At 32.8% G+C, this 16,034-nt stretch overlaps 1 protein-coding gene and 1 non-coding gene across 3 annotated transcripts in view; both read left to right on the forward strand.

Annotated features, from left to right (window-relative positions):
- The window catches only part of LOC124634035 (diuretic hormone class 2), a 49,942-nt gene extending 36,106 nt beyond the window's left edge, over positions 1 to 13,836 (forward strand). The window contains exons 2-5 of one of the 2 annotated variants that reach the window (XM_047169434.1): positions 10,601 to 10,684; positions 10,931 to 11,035; positions 11,727 to 11,747; positions 12,895 to 13,836. In XM_047169434.1, the coding sequence (XP_047025390.1) occupies positions 10,602 to 10,684; positions 10,931 to 11,035; positions 11,727 to 11,747; positions 12,895 to 13,024 (339 nt within the window). In that variant the 5' untranslated portion in view covers position 10,601 and the 3' untranslated portion in view covers positions 13,025 to 13,836. The remainder of the gene's footprint in view (positions 1 to 10,600; positions 10,685 to 10,930; positions 11,036 to 11,726; positions 11,748 to 12,894) is intronic. The other variant, XM_047169435.1, reaches the window with a different exon arrangement.
- A 656-nt stretch (positions 13,837 to 14,492) lies between these two features.
- Positions 14,493 to 14,564, forward strand: Trnae-uuc. The gene has a single exon. It is a non-coding gene; the product is annotated as a tRNA-Glu (tRNA).
- Positions 14,565 to 16,034: the final 1,470 nt, after the last annotated feature.

The raw sequence follows: 16,034 nt of genomic DNA on the forward strand, positions 1-16,034 counted from the left end.
ATAACCTAATCCATTCAGTGGTTTAACCACAGGAGTCATTTTTCGTTTTTATAATTTACAACATGTGTAAAGCAGAGATTCATCTACACATGATTCACTGATGATGATGAACTTTAGTTAGGAATATCGAATGTTTTGATCAGTTGACAGCTGTCAGTTTTCAAGGGAGAATTTCAGCTGTTTGTAATGACTGACTTTTATATGGTGTTCTAATTTTCGCACATTTTAATTCTATTTACTTTGTTTGAAAAATTCTTTTTTTTATATTTTTACGTATTTTTCTTTGTGTTAATCGACATATATTAACCAGTATATTAACGCATTTCATTTAATGTGATTGTGAACGACACACCCGATATAGGCGTCCAAAGTAAAATCTTTTTGTCGAAAAGTTTATTGAAATATTATATATTGGAATTTTAAATCCATTATTTACATTCAAAGTTACACCATTTGGGAAATTACATTAAAACAAATCATTTCCACCGTTCAGTGATGCATGTTGTTCGGATGGATAATTTTAAAATGTGACAATGTTTTATCCAGCATAATTATAATTCAGTACCACTATGGATGTAGAATGAAAAAAAATACTTTATTCATATTTTAATAATGCAGTTTGTAAACCGAATTCAATGCAAGAGTTTGTCTTTCTATGTATACTTTTTCGTCTTCTTTCCTTAGATAACACAATATATTCCAATACCATTTTATCAAAACTCCCCAATGATACACACAGTAACTCAAAATAGGTAACACGATACCAAGCGACGATACGATACCTACAATCTCAAAGTATTTTCTCAAAAGATACAGTTGCGATCCCCCAATTTGTCGAGATCCATCTCTAAAAGATATCGTCACACATCATTGTCACACGCTATCTTGTTGATGTTACAAATCGATACATACTATACGGTCAGCCTCGAAGCACTTTAAATCCTCGAAATTTTCAATACCGTAATCTATACTCATAAAATTATTATAGATAAAGCTGAAGGCGTCGTCCTAATTGACAGCGATCGTACGATGACACGATGCGTTCTCGTCGTGCGATGAGTTCAAACATACAGATTTCATCAGAGTGTCCTATTTGAACCTCGGAAGTGAGATCGTGAGATCGTGAGATGAAAAACGTATCGCGCCATCGTACGATCGCTGCCAATTAGGACGACGCGGAAGAGTTCGTTTATTTGTTAGCTTGAACGCGCTAATCTCAAGAACTACTAGTCGGATTTGAAAAATTATTTCAATATTAAATAGCCCATTTATCGAGGAAGGCTATAGACTACTTTTCATACGGATTTGTTCTCAGTTTTCCACGTGATGCGGGTGAAACCGCTGGCAGAAGCTAGCAGATACATTACAGTTTCTCAACAAAACAGACGCAAAAATTTACTGAACATTCTAAACTTAATATAAAGTACCTGAATACTTAAGTAAATTATCGACTTTATGAAATAAACCAGTTTTGAAAACTCCTGTGTGTGAAACTACTTTCGAGGCTAACTGTACCTCTGTGTTTTGTAACCTTTAAAGTTACAAGTACGTTCGTTACAGTTATTAAGCATGTATCGGTGATTAGATAACTGTATTGTCTAATTAATCTGTTTTTGATGTCACAATTAGTGTAGATAAGCTAGTACATGACATGGGGGTATTATTAATGCTCGTGGTTAGCATTGTTTTTGGGTTTGCAAATATTTTAACCGATTTCCTTAAAAGGAGGACGTTCGTATTTTCTATTGTATACTTATATCAGGAGATTGTGAGTATCAGTCTCTTTCTATCGGTTAGGCTCTCATATTAAAAGCCAAATCGATTCCTACAAAAATTGGACATAAACTTCCTGAGGTAAAAACATATAAGTAGTAACTGTTAAAAAAATGAAATACTAATATAGCTTACATACTGTAAATAGGTCAATTGAACAAGTCTTCTCCAACTCAACTCAACTGGTGAAAAATGCCTTTATCATTTCAAATGCTTCTAAAAACAAAAGCGAACCGTAATGTAACAATGGTCTATATTACAAAACCAAAAAAAAAACAAACAACGCAACAAAAAAGCAATACCATTCGGATTAAAATTTCAAAAGTCATCAAAAAAATCAAATTAAAAAGTGCACAAACAAAATTTGTTGTACATTGTACCGTACAAATTCAAGGATCATAAACAACAAAATTATAGGATTCATTAAGGGCCCAAGTGGAATAAAACAGACATTATACAATTTATGGGTAACGGTCGGGGTTACGGGATGTAAAATGTAAAACCATTTAAGATTATTGCGAGCATAGATCATGAATTTTCTTAATTGTACCGTGTAAAGTTTAATAAATATTATAAACTAGCTGGCTGTTTTTCCTGTCTTTCACCGCGAGTTTTCAAAATGTTTCTTTTTTGCAACTGAAACTATTGGTTTAGCTCGGAAAGCGTAGTAGCATATTCTAAGAATATTAAGGAGTAGTAGCAAGGAGTGCTTGATACCTATATTTCTTACAGAAATCGGGGTTAGGTACTTGCCACGATTTTACAATTTTTTACGGGGAAAGTCGCGAGTACACCCAGTGTAGTAAATAAAGTAATTGCCACTTATGGTAATAATGATTATTATCTCATGCTTCATTATGATACCAATCGTTTTAAGTGCTAAAGCAATTAATGTTCTATTCAACTGAAAGCTGTTTTAAAATTGAAGCTATTATACCAAATGCCTATTTTAATAACATGCAACAATGTTTTGTTTCCAATCATAAAAAAACATAGATTTTTACATCAGCCTTAATGTTCCATAATTATATTACAAACTTTCATTACAATGACTTCTCTTTTCATCAGGCTCCTGCCCTTTACCCAATTTTATTTGTGGTCAGAATGTTTTCATCCACACTCTTCTATTTACTGTAACCTCCAAGTAAATTTTTTTCTTGCCATATCCAATTTCACACAATCCATCCATCGTTTTTTTAATCGTCCACAATGACACCTCTATTACCAATCGATTAAACAATTACGCTACAGCTTATCTTCTGTCCCACAATTATTCAGATTTTAACGGTCTTCAAACTACTATTGAATACTAAATCAAAATTTAATCTTCAAGAGTTAAATTCCACGAACCCCTTTTGGTATAAATCACAATTTTCATAAAGTTTCGGATTAAGTTTTCTTGCTTTCGATATTGAAATTGCTTTTTTATAAATAATCGATTTTCTAATACTATAGATTAGGTGTAAAAATAGGAACGTATAAAATATTGTTATATCTTTCTTTTTCTGATATATTAGGGTTAACAAAAAAAAAAATGGTGAAGAGATCGAAAGAGCGAACCCTAATTTGTTAAGGAAAAAACAGTTGAATGTTGTCAATATCTTACACGCAGATTTCATAGATCATAGGTCCACTATAGGAGCTTCTACAGTTTTTATGAGTATAAAGAAAAGAGTTATACTAGTTCTTTAACTAGGTACTGCAATCCTAACCTTCTTTATTTGTAAACCTTTTCAACATTTTTATATCAGATAAGTATATCGACTCATCAATGAACTGTCTTACTAAGTAAAAGCCATTTGCATTACTATATAATTATGTACGTACATTAAACGTATTTGAACACGTACAATTTTAATAAACCCTTCAATCATTAGACATTGTTTTGAAGCTTTGTAAATTAACATTCTTAAACAAGATATAATACCCACCTCTTCCGTTTAAAGTGACTGAAGAAGATTTTCCTTAGCGAAGTAATTATAATAATTCCTGTGTATTACGTGGTTTTGAAGGCGGTTGCAATAATCTAAATTAATTAAGGAAATAAATCAGGCTACAATTCCTTACTGCGTAATATATCAATGGGATCTTGATGCTAGGTTTCAGCGGGGAATGCTATAATTGTAAATATAAATAAAACCTCTGTGAAGAATAGATTAAGAAATATGGCATTTGAAGACTTTATTTGTCATTGCAGTCATTTTTTATAAGTATAAAGTAAAGGTATAAGGGTGTTTTTTACATTTTCCGTTTCATAAAAGAAAAATGTAGGAATAAATTGAAAGAAAACTAACAGGAATATCAAAATTAATTCAACTACAAACGCACATTTTTAATAAACGAAATATTTGAAGTGTTTTTAATATTATTTAAGCGATAAAACGGTGCATTTTGTGAGCACTGTTCCAAATAATTGTTCTACATAGAGATAAAGTTTCGAACTGAAATAATTTCATCTAAATTATTGTACTCTCTACCTCGAATCTTTCTCAGTACAAAACAACAAAGCAAATCACTGCTACAAAGGCAGTTTTCATATATTTTGAAATGTGAAAATTTATTCAGAGAGCGGGAAATATCTTCGTGTTATCTCACTTATTTAATTATTGCAGTTTTCAGTTATTCAGATATTTATTTTTATAGTAAAAATTACTTCTAACCATAATAATAATATTCTTTAGAACTACTACTTACATTGCAACCCATAAAAATGCTGATTTGACTATGGGATGGTCAAATAAGACAATTCACTAGAACTTTCTTGAAGAACTAGTTAACCGAGCTTTTCACTCTTATTTTTTTAAACCAACCCAAAAAGACAGTAAATTCTAACATAAAATCGACACGAAACTAAACTAGTTTGATCGTAACAATCGCATATAAGTTGAATTTGAAACTGGACTCACACACAAAGGTGCAAACGAAGCTACGTTGAACAAAGCCCAGGAAGGGCCCGTACTACTAACGAGCGAAGAATTTTTTGCTTCAGGCAACACTGAAGCTTTGTATGATGAAACTGTTGTACTAGTATATTTATGGCTCTAAAACTAACGAGTGATTTTATGAGTTGGAGAATTATTTTAAAATAAATGACAATAGAATATGGAAAATGTTTTCATAGAGTGTAAACAATAGATATGGGGAAAAAAGAACAGTCATTATTTGTTTTTCAACTTTGATAACTTTGATATTAATTTGCTTACTGTATATTTTTTACAACTAACAACACATAACAATCCAAAACATGATGATTTCTCAAAAAAATGCAAATCGTTAATTTGCATACCAGATTGGCTTTAAAATCGAAACCATAATAAAACCGTTGTTTCACAACTTTACAAAGCAAATTGACGGAATATTGCAAGAGGCACGACGGACGCTCTGATTCTTTGGAAAGTTTCTAATTTGACGTCACAGCCAAGAACTCAAAACCAATTCAAAAACAATTGCCATCTACTTTGTTTACGAAAAGTTGTACAGTTAAAAACAAATTGTGACTTTGTGACTACGCTAGTCGTGGTGGCCTAGTGGGCAAAGAACCAACCTCTCGAGTATGAGGGGGCGTGGGTTCGATTCCAGGTCAGGCAAGTACCAATGCAACTTTTCTAAGTTTGTATGTACTTTCTAAGTATATCTTAGACACCAATGGCTGATTAAAAGGTGAAGGAAAACATCTTGAGGAACCCTGGACTATAAAGTTTGAAATCACCAACCCGCATTGAGCAAGCGTGGTGATTAATGCTCAATCCTTCTCCGTGTGAGAGGAGGCCGCAGCCCAGCAGTGGGACGATAAAAAGGCTGTAACAGAACAGACAGAACAGACTACGATATCTCGATACGATTTCCATTATAAAAACCTTGTACCTCTTGAAGTTTACAAGATTAATTATATCGAACCATGTCGGAAAATTCAGTCATGTATGCAAAAGTTACGTCACCGATTTTCATAAAGTGTTTAAATTCAGATCATTCTTTTTTATCAGATTTTTTTTTATCTGTTCATGCATGTAGTTGTTGAATTAAAAAGGTTTCGTTCCAGTTTTGAATATTTTTTTGACTGTAATATCTTATTTTTCTGGCTATTATATCTTTTTCACAAGCCTTGGTTAATTGGTTACCTAAAAGTAGTATTTTTGTGTCATTACTGGATAACGTATCTACAAACAAGCATATAATTGACTTTTAATTAAATTCAATTTCATGTTCAGCAGCATTTTTAAAAGTATCTTAACTGACCATTTCACTTTTTAATCAAAGACTGCTTTATTCACATTCTGAGTAACTAGGCCACAATGGCTACTTCAGAACTATATAGAAAAACCTGGAATGCGTCCAAAAATGAAGGAAAATGTTTCTGCACTAGATCTTTTGCACAATAATTTTTAATATCGTAACATGCACAGTTAGATTATAACTCACAGAAAAAAACTTCAATTTTTCTTGTCGAAAGAAGGAGGAGGATGAAGAGGGAATGTGAAGATGATGAATGGGAAGTCTATCTACATTTCCGATTCCCTTAAACTTCTTATAACCTATACATTGATAACCTGTATATTGGTGACCTGATTGATTCAAATGATATAACCATTAATGGAGCTGCCTCAATAGCCACATGGACTTTCAACATCCAGAACTCGAAAGTTTACTCTACCTTATCGAGTGGCCAATCTGTCACATGTTACAACTCGTCGTAATCGAATCGAGCCTTCCCTAATTACTATATCGAGGGTTTTGTCAATATTCCGCTTGATCGACTACAATGCCGTTGGTAGATTATTGTTATAGCTTGATAAGTTTCAAACTGATATGTGCTACCGTAATTTTTGGATGTACAAGGACGTAGTCTTTCAAGCATACGTCATTTGTTTTTATTTTTGGTTAATATTCTTTATTCAAATTAATTTTATGTTTATGTATGGCTCTGGTTCTTCTCTTTGGTATTTGAATGATAGAAGTGATTGAGAATAGGGTATGCCTTTTAATGGTCAGTCTGGTGTAGTTTTAACTCCTGTAAAAGACAGAGTATTTTTTTAACTAAACACACATTTTTTACTATCAAACATCTGTTTGGAGACTATTTATCTTGTAGGTGCGTGTACAAACACAAATTTCACACGGACCCTTTTTAATTTATGAATAATTTACGACAACTTAAACCTTCAAATGCTTCAAAACTTTTACTTGTGCAACTTCAAGGAAATGAGCAGGATTTTTCATAAATTTTTTCATTATTTTTCCGAGAGACTAGGATTTATTTTACACTGTCTAAACATAATAGATCATTCCAGACATAGTATGTCTTACATATTATTACCTCTTTGATATGTACGCCAATTTGAAACTTGTGTTCTATAAATGCGAATGTAAATCAAATGTATGTAGATCAAATTTAGAAATTCTGGCTTTAGTTTTATTATCTAAAGTGAGCGAACGTACGCTTTGAAAATTTTGAATGCTAAACATAATTATCCTTATGTTATTTGCGTTATGAAGTAAATAAGATATTTATAATGGTACCTACTAGATTTTCACCACGATTATACCTACGTCCCGAGCAATATACTTTCCGCACCCGGATAAAATGTAAAAAGTCGTGGTGGCCTAGTGGGCAAAGAACCAACCTCTCGAGTATGAGGGCGCGGGTTCGATTCCAGGTCAGGCAAGTACCAATGCAACTTTTCTAAGTTTGTATGTACTTTCTAAGTATATCTTAGACACCAATGACTGTGTTTCGGATGGCACGTTAAACTGTAGGTCCCGGCTGTCATTGAACATCCTTGGCAGTCGTTACGGGTAGTCAGAAGCCAGTAAGTCTGACACCAGTCTAACCAAGGGGTATCGGGTTGCCCGGGTAACTGGGTTGAGGAGGTCAGATAGGCAGTCGCTTCTTGTAAAGCACTGGTACTCAGCTGAATCCGGTTAGACTGGAAGCCGACCCCAACATAGTTTGGGAAAAGGCTCGGAGGATGATGATGATGACCCGGATAAAATGTAACCTATATCCTTTCTCAGGCCGTCATACAACAAGATCTTCCTTGATCTGTAGGTTTGCTGTGAAAAGGTGACAGGTAGACGGAGAAAGTTACTTTGGCACGCATATTATGATCACGGATTGTTTCTATAATACTACCTGTAGATACTTTATAGTCAACCATTTGTCAGTCATCAAACAGTTGCTCAAATATGTTTTAACAAGTTTTTTGTCACAATCAAAATAATATACAAGTACAATACCTATCGCAAAAAATCCCGATTGGTTACATAATAAACAATCATTTCTAACACTTCAATTCTCACGTGTTGACCTTTGAAGACCAATTATTAAAAAAAAACTTTTAAAAACATCAAGAAGTAGGTCAATTCTTTCTCTGCCTACGTAATATTTTCCGTAGTTATTCCTCAGCTATTGAATTAATTAAAAGTTTTTTCGAAGTAAGAGTATTTTGAATGTAAATATTTTCGTGTGTGTGTGCTTAACATTTTTTATTTTATTGTTAAGAATGTCGTCGTTACGTACATCTTTTTTAAATTGTTTCAAGAGGGAATTGAAATGAAAAACAAATGACTGCTAAGGAGCAGCTTTTAAATTCAAATTGATAATTTCATTCATTCATTTGTTTCTTGTACTTTCAACACAAGTACAAATTATTCATATCTACAGTTTGCATTTAATTATTAGAACAAACTGATTATGCAAGTCTAACCACACAAATCTTAGAGGAACTACTGTTATAGTCGAAATTCCAGAATATTATATTCAATGAACAGCACAAAAGCACCTTTGTGTTCATATAGTGTAAAGTGTAAACCTTTGAAGATAGTTTGTCCAATTAGGATAACTATATCGTATTTGACTGAGTACATTGTCTCTTAAATCCAATTGCATCAAATCTTCTGAACTAAGATACACTTCAGTGCAATTAAAATTGATCAAGATATTGTGAATGTAATAATATTTTTAAAGAAATGTTGAAGAAAGACAGCTTCATTTGCTTACGTCTTTTTATAGCTTTAATCTAACATTACAATGCCTCCATTAAAACAGGCAAACACTCATTTTAATTTTTTTTTGCAAATATTTAGTAATAGCGACTTAGGTATCTAAAAATCACATGACAATTTTTTGTATGTTGTCCCCATTTATTGCTCTTAAGTGTATCTCAGTTCAACTCAATCCAGCTCAATGCTCTTCTCGTAACAGAGCTCCGGACAGTAAGCCTAAGCAATGCAAATTAACCCATATAAGTTGCGGTCAGACCTGCACGTCTAATAACCAGCCTAATAGACCTGTGAGCAGACTTGATACTAAGCAGATTATGAAGCCAAGAGACGGTAGCTTTACTCCTACAGCTGAAAAGCCAGTACAAAAGGCAGACTTATAAGAAAACTGGAACAATTTGAATAACGATAATGTCAGTAATTTGTCAGACATGAATAAGGTATTTAGGGAACCTAACGCTAATCTGAGTTCTATTCAGGATACAATGAAAAATTGTTCGGTTGAAGTAAGTTCTGGTAACTTAATTATTGTTGCTAAGTGATTGATGTGACTTCTTGATTGATTGATAGGTTATAAGAAGTTTTTCATACATCCAATGAAAGAAGCCAAAGTCTTAAAGCTAGTAAACTAATTTGGATGTTAGAAAAGTGTCGTAACCGTTTGTACCAATTCTTTGATTTAATTCTGTACGTGCTGTGACAGAAATTCGTACCTATGTAATAAAGACTTCAAAGTAAAACAAATGAACATCTATATCTAAGTATATCTGCTAAATGGAAAATTTATTCATCCCACTAAGCTGCATTACTTGCCCTATCGCGTTTCTGAGCTAATGCGACCGATCGGGACGAGCCGACTGCAATCCGATTGTAAGCCCCACTTGGAAATGTAGGTAACCAGCAACCGTTAAGTGCAACGCAACAATCTTTTATACAGATTACTAAGAAAGCTAAACTTGAATGGAAATATCAAGTTTGTATCGTATACCTACTATAAAGTTCGAAAAACCTTTTGATAAAGCATTGTGTGGCTGTTAAATGAAATGGGGCAGAACGCAGATAAGAAAGCGGGTTGTGTATGTCGATTTATTTGGAGTAGACGATATCTACATCGATTTTATCGTCAAAACTGAAGTGAAACGGTGAAACCAAATCCTTTCTTAAGAAGTTAAGTTCATTCTCATCAAATTAAGTTGGGTAAAATGTCCTTTAATAGTTCAAAAGCACTTAGGAAGAAATTGATCTTAAAGTTTTGCTGTAATATGATAAATATTGGGCTAGTAAGAAAATGTTGTGCTAAATATTTACGAAACTACTTTTCAGTGTTTATTAAAATAAGAACGTTAAAACTTTAACTAAAAAAGCACTGAAATTTTATACTTGGCTGTCTCTAGACTACCAGTTATGACATTTTATATAAACAAAAATTCCCAGTGTTCCCTCGCCACTTATCAAGAAATTTTTACTCAGCGAACCGCAACGAGTTTTGACGTTTTACCCCAAAATTGAATTGTTCCGTTTTAATAAAATTCATGTCAATATTGACGTTGATTTCATTAGAAACAGTTCCCGTTTTTTCGGACACCAAGCTTATTGAATGGTTTGTTCTTGATATCAGACGTCGATCTTTTTGCATTGATGCCTACTGAAATGTTGATATTTTATTTGACTGACACACTTTCCTCGTAGTTCTAATTTTATCATTTGTTTTTATTTCTGAGTTTATATTTCTTGAATACAGTATGTTTTCATTTCACTCCTGCCTATAGTCCGTGGTATTTTAGACTTTAGTGTAGTGTTTATAAAGTTTATTTTTTTATTGTTTCAGGATGGTGCGTGCAAGCTGCCTGCTCGCGAGCTGTGTGCTCATGGCCCTGCTTCTCATCGTGCCCGCCTCTGCTTACCCCAGGTAGTGGTATAATATACAGTTCGATGTCTCCTCCATGTTAGATATTCATTATTAATTACTATTATAATCTGTAGAATTAATAATAATAACAAGATGCTTAGTGATTGTTACAAAATATTTGACTTTTTCGGAACCAAAGCCTTCACAGCAAAAATGGCGCTTATGAATATAATTCTATTTGGCAGAATCACATTCACATTTAAGAAAATCAATAATTAGAATCTAAAGTTAACTTTTAATCAATTCCAGTCCAAGCAACTATTTCCGCGAAGAAGGCCAATACGAACCCGAAGAGATTATGGACATGCTGAACCGCCTCGGAAACCTTATCCAGATGGAACGCAAAATGGAAAAGTAAGTCTACGACGTAATAATGATAATCCATTTGATATAAAAGCTACAAATTAATTCGTATACTAGAGAAGAAGATATAAGAAATATGATATTTGTTTTACATATGATTAAAGAAGACTATTGGGTGATAAGAATTCTTATAATGAAAGAGATCGGTGATTGTCGCCGTAACACAATGAATTTCAAAGTCATTATTGGATAAGACTTCTGTAGTATTAATTTTGTAACAACGATTAATTAAAATACAAGTTTTCAATTCTTAATTTGTTCTAGAACTAATGACATTTGTTCTTTGGAATTTAATTTTTTGGTTGTATTGAACCCGTGGTTCGATAACTTTGTACATTCGGAGCTAAACTTTTTTGTTTTTACGTTATTTATCGTTCCCCATTTCCTGCATGCTTTGATGGATGTCTTTTTCAAAATTGAAAAATATCTACGTGTTGTAAAATTGATTTTCATTCGATTAATTATTTACACACCATCATAAACTGTCCACAGACCAAAAATTTCAAAAATTATGGGATTATACTAATTTAAATATTCCCAGGAAACCTTCTGTACAATATCTATGACTTTATCATTTCTTTCTATATTATTTATTCTTTATTAATTACTAGGTCATTATTGACCGGTATTATTTTATAATCATCTTCTACTTGTGTAATATCTGTTTTTTATCTCTTTGCAGCTATAAAGAAGACATTACTAGGTACGTCCGTCGTACTTAGATTACCGTAGATTAGTCTGCTTTCTTTTGTTTTAAACGTCTTTTAGTAGAAACTTCACCGACTTAACATGGCGACTTACGGTCGTTCTGTTGGTCGGTGATTGTAGTCTTTCCTGAATGCATTTTATTTTTGAGTTATGTGTAGAAAAATGTATTTCTTGCATGAAGGTACTGCTTGAATCTAGCGCTTTAGTCTGTAGTAATATCTAGTTATCTTCTAGCTTTTGTTGCATGATCATTAAGAAAACAATGTACGACCACCTGTAAAATAAATAGATGAGATCTTTCAACAATACCTCACAAAATTTATTCTTAACAAAAAACCTACTGTTTGTTTGTAGTTACCGGCAAAACAGTTTACTTTGTGACAAACCAAAATAAAAGCAATATAACGTGACTATTGCCCTCACTGTTTACTCAGTAGTAATATGGTATTATTCCCTAGAGATGCTGATTTCAACCTCGTTAACTCCCTTTAGTTCGAATCTTTACATTATTTTAGAGACAGTACCTAAATAGTAGCCAGAATTTTTACCCATATAAGTTGTGATATTTTGAAAATATTCTAGATTAGTTATTTTAGATCATTCTCCTGATTTTACAGCACTAAAATATTTTTAGAACGCAATGTAAAAAGTTGCTTTCAAATTCGTTCGAAAATAACCCCATGAAAAAGAATCGAATGTGATCAACCAGTGGCAGTAGGAGCTGCAAATTAACTTACAGAATGACAAAGGGATCGACAAACGAGCCTTTGAAAAAAATGGCCTACAATTTTGTGTTGCAAGCATTTGTTCGGGCCTACGTATAAACGTTTCAGAGTTTCCCGCAAAACAATTTGCAGCCTTTCAGGGGAGGCATTCGTATTAGTACCCGCAGCCACGTTTACATAGTCAGCATTTTTACAAACTGTTGCTATAAAGTTTGAAGCTAGCACCGCGTCCGTTTTGGAAAACAAATTAATTGTTGCAGCAACTGCGTTTTTTAATACAACATTTATTGTTTCTTTCTCAGATAGTACTGTAGCATTGCTCTCTATTATAGTACCAACGAACTAGCCTGCTACTATATCTGCTTCTTGCTCACCATTATCACTTCTCTTTTTAATTCCTACTTCTTTCACTTCCAGCGAGAAGCGCGCCCTCGATCTTGGCCTGAGCCGTGGTTACTCCGGTGCTCTCCAAGCTAAGCACCTCATGGGTCTTGCCGCTGCCAACTACGCCGGCGGCCCCGGCAGGAGGCGACGAGATGCTCACTAAGTCTTAAGCACCTGAATACTGCACTGAGCTGGACTCCATAACCTGTAACCACAACTTTATGCAGTAGAATTCATACGCTTATCTCAAACACCATCTGGCTGGTTCCATTGATAAGTAAGACATCCATATAGGCTATAGTCAACTTTATTCAAATTAACGCTTAACGTGATATATTTCTAGTCAAAGTTTATATTTTTAACATCCGTGTTGTAAAATGATGTATTTTAAAAATAGATTTGTACGGTATGTTATTATTTTATTTTACTTTGGTATTCCTGTAAGTTCAGAAATATGATTTTTGAAATTGCTTTTATATGTAGGTACAGATTACAAAATAGGTACAGTGTATTTTTTTCATAGTAGGTAATTTATCTTTGTTTCACTTAATTTATAATTTTAGTTTATGTAAAACTCTTTGAGTACATGAAGTAGAAACCCTGTAGTTAAAAGTTTTTATGAAAAACGATAAATAAATTTGACTGATTTTGATAAATTTCTACAAACTAGTCATTTCGTACTTAATTCATGTTTTCATTCCATTTCGGTGCCAGTATTCCTTCAGTATTAAAAATATCATTATCTTTGAGAATGTAAGATTTAATCACGAATGTCTTAAAACGCTTAATATTTATTGTAAATTAGAACCTACTAACAGTATTCTTTAAGATGTCCCAGCTATAGAATCTGTAATACATTACTTAAATGTTACCATTCCTATGTATGTATGTGGCAAATTAGAATAGATACAAATTAAGTGATAAATACCTCCTGTCTAGAGTTTATTGTTAAAAATAAAGAGATATTCATATTTATATAAACGTGTTTATATTAATGCTTCATATTCTATCTTTTTCAATGTTAAAAGGCTTGCAATATCACTTATTACAGCAAAATCAAAGGCTTTTCAATGAAATCCCTTGACCTGTGTAATTTACCACCTAAAAATTTTAAAATGGGCCAATATCCAAAAGTAAAATATGACTTCTGAAAATTATTTTTTAAATTCATTTATTGAAAACAGCGCCCTCTGTTGAAAGACAGAAATAACTTGATAGCTTCGTGGTAATATGCATCCTACTAGTGCCATCTAGTTTCATTTCAAAAACTACTTAGCCCGATAACCTAACGTGACTGCGAGTTTCTGCGATGTTCCTTCATAATTACGTAGATGTCATAACTAAATCTAATGTAGGAGATTTTGTTATATTCATATTAAAGGTAGATTCGTTTTGGAATTGATTTTGTTTCCAATTCTTCTATGAAATATTCAGTGGATTACTGTGTTAAAAAAAACGATACCAAAATAACATTGTAATCTTTAAAAAATATTTTCTTTTTTGGTCTACATAAACTTTCGTATCTCTCTTCTCGTATAATGAGAACATAAAGAAACGAATTATTTTCAAGTAATTATAGTAAAGGAATTGCGATTGTAAATTAAACAATAATTTTGACCAAGCAGTCAGTATCCCGTATGGTCTAGTGGCTAGGATACCTGGCTTTCACCCAGGAGGCTCGGGTTCGATTCCCGGTACGGGAAAATCTTTTTGTCGTTTTCTTTTGTTTTATTATTAAATATTTTACTACCAATATTTAAAAAGAAACATTCTCTAGTAAAACGAAAAAAAAAATAACTAAAATAGTAGGCCAGTACCTTGTAAAAGTTATTTTATTAAAGTTATTTATATACAACATTTTATAGTCATCATTCAGAAATCTGATTGAAAATAACTAATTATGACTTAAAGGTCATTGGGCATATCTGACCCGCTTTGTAAAATTGGTGGACATGAATCAAAGTAGTTTTAAATCGTGGAGAATGGTATGACGTTTCTTTGAATATAAATATTTTATTAAAATTCCATGGAGACGAATGTCCAGAATCGTTCGAAAAATATAAAAGACAAGCCGTTTCAGAGGATTGTACAGGTTGCAATGCTAGTTTTTATTGTTAAAGACTTTTCATAAGGAAGGAAGATGCCAATTCGGATGACCAGGACCTGATGAGGCCAGTACCCTCAAAAATATACTCACATGTCTGGTTTTGACTCGATGCGTGCCTACAATATTCAAGAGTTGCCCTCGATTTCTCAGGATTTCCATCATCAGATCATGACCTGATGACAATGGAAATAAACGGCGAGTATACTCTTTCACTACAAAGAAATGATTTCTCAAATCCGTCAAACTTGGTCGTTTAAATTCCCATTGAAATGAGGAAAATATTTGATGTTTACACCTAATTTTCTCTAGATTCCCATGGTTCACATTGATGCGACTAATGCCATAGTAAATCAGAGCCTTTATCATTATACTGTGCTATATTTCGTTCGTATCCGCCGTGGGTATGGTTTCCATACTAAGGTGCCCAATGACCTTTGAATGATTTAAAATTTTTCACAGTTTAGAGGCAATTATAATTTAAGAAGTGTTTGATATGAATTTCAACTTTAATATCTCTACGCGTTCATGTGAAAAAGGGTAGGTAGTAAGTTTATAATTATTAAAAAAAATATTTTATGTCATGTAAGCAAAAATAATATTTTAATATTTTATGTAACTTCAAATTTATCATTTTCGCAATTTTTCCTTTATCTGTACTTTATAACGTTGCTTCGTGCCGAATTTCAAGATTTTGAGTTCACGGGAAGTACCTTGTTGGTTTTGATTCCCTAGCGTGTGGCGGAAATTCGTCTAAGGTGGCGGTATAACTGCTGTATCTTTTGATCGCGTTAACTTAGAAGTTTGATTTTTTCACTGCCTAAAGGGACAATAGACCTAGGTATTTGTTATAAATTTCAATTTGATACCTTTATTCGTTCGTGAGAAATAAGGTAGTAAGTTTCATTTTATTAAAATATTTTTTTTATATTATATAACTAAAAAAATTAGATTTTCGCAGTTTTTCCTATATTTGCATTATATAACAATGCTTCATGCTAAATTTCAAGACTCTGAGTTTACGTAATAAGTATCCTGTAGGTTTTGATTCCTTTGCGAGTGTCGAAAA

This window comes from Helicoverpa zea, chromosome 10, assembly GCF_022581195.2.
Source record: "Helicoverpa zea isolate HzStark_Cry1AcR chromosome 10, ilHelZeax1.1, whole genome shotgun sequence".
NCBI lineage: Eukaryota > Metazoa > Arthropoda > Insecta > Lepidoptera > Noctuidae > Helicoverpa > Helicoverpa zea.